Here is a 3,462-nt window from a genome sequence, read left to right as displayed (position 1 = left end):
GAAAAGAATTAAACCTAATAACTAATCATTCTAATTGTGGCATGGTTAAACTAATGGAATTAATTCTAAACATCATGATCAAACTTTAATTGAAGAATTAAACCTAATTATATTCTAATTATACGATCATATCTAATGATGAATTAAGCTAATTAACACTAAAATGTTAATCATAATGTCTAACAAAATTATGAATTAACCTAATCACAACTTAGCTTAACATCTCAGCACCAAGATCAATCAAAAACTATAATTAACTTGAGTAATTAATCAAGAGATTAAAGGGGGAATTAAGAAGAAGAAATTATCAATATGCGCCAGGGGTATGAAGTTTGTTGGGGGAGGTGAAGACAAAAAAACGGTTTGGGGATGTGGACTTGATGGGGTGGCAGTAAGAACGCATGGGCCATGGTTTCTTTTTGGGGGCAAAATCCAAGATCAATTCACCACAAAAAAACCCCTCCGAAAACCGGGTTTGAGGCCAGACCCACGACTCATCTTCAGGTTCATTCAAAGGAAACGAAAGTGGAACGAATGCGATGAATCTCGATCGAAACCAGGACGACGCCGCTTGCACATCCACCACACACCGTCGCCGTCTTATCCCTGTAGATCATCTCCGACATCCATCACCTTCGAGAAAGATCAAAGACCTACTTCCTCGATGTTCAATCAGAGAATCGAGGATGCTAGACTAAGTTTGCGTTCCATCTTAATCAAATCGACATCGTCGGATGCACGTTCTCGCGCAAAGATGGAGAGAAAACGTAGGGAGACGAAACCTACCGGTTTGTTCCGATGCGGCGGTTCAGAGGCGAGATACGCTCGTTGTTGATTCGCGTTCGATGATCGTTCTCCCTGAAGAAGGAAAATAATCACCCTTTGAACCCCCTTTCGTGAATCGCAAGAGTCGAAGATGAAGCCCTCCGAATTGCCGTGAGTTTTCTCTCTATTCTACCCTTCTTCTCCGCTTTTTTTATGAGCTTTTGCCCCTTTTTGATTTTTCGTTTCTCTTCTTCTTCTGTGTCAATTCCGTTTACCTTCTTCTTCTTCTATTTTCTGTTGAATTCGGTTTTGGAGTTTGTGGTGGAATTTGTTGCAGATTTCTGGAGAATATTTGAGGGTCTTCGTTCTGAATCTCTCTTACTTTTTCTTGCAGGTTCTTGGTTGTGAAGGAAGTTCTGTGGTGGGTTGGGAAATGAGGGTCTTATTGTTAGGTTGAAGGAAAAGGTTTCGCATTGGTTGAAGGATTGGTGTTGTGGTGAAGGGTAAGGAAGATGGTGAAGTGAGGTTGGTGAAGAAATTGTGAGAGGGTGGAGAAGAAGAGTTTGATTTCTGAAGATGATGGAGAATTGAAGAAGTGAAGAGGATGAAGAAAGGGATGGAAAATGAAGGACGCCCTGCAGAATGAAGAACTTTTTGTTATATAGAGCATGAAGTCGCAACCGACTCGGGCACGCCGGGCACCTCAGGCAGGGTTAGATGCAGAATTCAGTTAAGTGTTTTTCAATGCTGTAAGTTGGATTCCAACTCAATCTGTTAGAGTTAGTTTGATTCAGTTATGAAACGGTTAGACAGTTGGAGGTTAGAAGTTAGATGGGTTGATAAATGAATTTAGTTAGTTGGAATTCTGTTATGAATGTTGAAAACAGTCCAAAATTCTTGTTATGAGGTTCTGCTAGTTATAGTGGAATTTGGTTAGTGTAAAGTTTGGTTAGAGTATTCAAATAGCCGTTAGGAAAGTTAATACAGGGAAATTATTATGCTATTGGAATGATGATTGAAATGGTTGTCTGCTGTAGGATGTTGCACTGTGAAATATTGGATTGCAGGTCCGTGTTATGACTCCGGAATGCATCAACTTCTGCTGCTCGATTTGCCTTTACCGAGAGTTTGCTTGTGGGCTGCTATGTTCCAATCGTCACCAAACTTGGCCATTGATTGTGATTTTGTAAGCTAACTATATATAGTTTCAAAGGATTGCCAATCTATTTGACGTATAAGTGTATCGACTGTTTTTTGCAGGTGGCTGTTTTGGTGCTTGGCATGTTGCGAATTGCTGCAGGTTTGGATGTTATTTGCAGGGTTTGAGGCTTGTTTCTGCATTTGGCTAACGCACTTCCATTTTTGATGTAGCTTCCATGTGGCTTGCACTTCGAGCCGCTGCGTTTTGTAGCTGCTGTGGCTTTGTTATGCAAAGATTTTTCAAGAGGTGAGAAAAGATAGACGAGACTTCAATGCTAATCCCTCCTCTATGTTCTGTTATATCACTTTTCTTATATCAATTAGATTACGTTTTTGTTCTGTTATGCAGGATTTTCATTGCCGGCATTGCTGTTTTGGCGTTGCAGCTTTAGCTTATGGTGGCAGCAATGTGGGATTTCCGTCTGGATTTTATGCTGCAGCTGGCCTCATTTGGCTTATAGTTTTGACGTTGTTGGCTTGTGTTGTTAGTCGTCCTTGTGGCCTCGTGCATCCGCCGCATGGTGTTGCTGTAGGAGCCATTGATATATCAAAATGAATTGTTATGTTATGGTGATGTGGTGGTGTTAAAAATTGGTGAATGGATATTGATTTAAAAAGGATAATTGGATTTGGATAATAGAATGTAGTTAATGGATTTAAATGGTTTGGAAATTAGTCAAATGGACAAATGAATTAAAATGGATATTAGAAATGGTTAATTTAATAGAAATTGTATTATGGATTATTAAATGGATTTTGAATTGGATATGGATGAAATTGGATTATGAATGGATTATTAATCGGATGTTAGTTAAATCAATAATGAAATTTTAATAACTAAAATAAAATGTCACGATTAATGTGTACTCAAAGATTGAATCTCAAAAATCAGATTTTGAATTAAATCAAATTTGAATCTTTAAAATCCATTCACAACTTATAGAATTAATTTGAAAATGACGAAATGACTACAGATCACCCGATTAACGATTCAAAGATTGGTGGTTGACCTTGGTCAATTGGTTGACCAAAAAGTCAATAGTTGATCAAAAATGCGTATATTCTCATGGACAAACGAATATGGACAACAACATCTTGAACCGAACGACTTATGTCAATGCCATGAATCAAATAACACCAACCAAGCAATAAATCATGGACACGTACCACTTGGGATGAATCTTAATCAGTGAATGAGGACCATGAGTCTTAACCAAACAACTGGATCATTCAATGAACCAAACGAATCAGATGCAACCTCCCTAAATTAGGGTTTCCACTATGCTCCCTGGTGAACACCCTTGAACCCATGATTTTATGTTTTTCAAATGCAAGTGGAACGTGTTATGATACAATAGATATGTGGATGAGATGGATGCAAAACAGGAGATGCGAATGCCTAGGGTTAGTGACTTAGATGAACTTTGTGAAAGGTAGGGTGAATTTTGGGGTATGACAAAGACCAAAGGAAAGAATATTTGTTACCGGTTAAAGTAA

General features: G+C 38.5%; 1 protein-coding gene across 2 annotated transcripts; it reads left to right on the top strand.

Moving 5' to 3' along the window:
- Positions 1–424: 424 nt before the first annotated feature.
- On the top strand, positions 425–2,640 carry LOC127129802 (uncharacterized). 2 transcript variants are annotated; one of them, XM_051058929.1, is made up of 6 exons: positions 425–936; positions 1,160–1,494; positions 1,803–1,951; positions 2,026–2,065; positions 2,137–2,212; positions 2,315–2,640. In XM_051058929.1, the coding sequence occupies exons 2-6, from the start codon at positions 1,434–1,436 to the stop codon at positions 2,355–2,357; spliced, it is 369 nt and encodes a 122-aa protein (XP_050914886.1). In that variant the 5' UTR covers positions 425–936; positions 1,160–1,433; the 3' UTR covers positions 2,358–2,640. The 2 variants fall into 2 exon arrangements, with proteins under 2 accessions (XP_050914886.1, XP_050914893.1); XM_051058936.1 differs by having other exon boundaries at positions 426–936; positions 1,160–1,514.
- The last annotated feature ends 822 nt before the right edge of the window (positions 2,641–3,462 follow it).

The sequence above is a fragment of the Lathyrus oleraceus genome, chromosome 1 (assembly GCF_024323335.1).
Source record: "Lathyrus oleraceus cultivar Zhongwan6 chromosome 1, CAAS_Psat_ZW6_1.0, whole genome shotgun sequence".
NCBI classification, from domain to species: Eukaryota; Viridiplantae; Streptophyta; class Magnoliopsida; order Fabales; family Fabaceae; genus Lathyrus; species Lathyrus oleraceus.
Note: the sequence above shows the minus strand (reverse complement) of the source record. Positions and strands in the feature narration are given on the sequence as shown.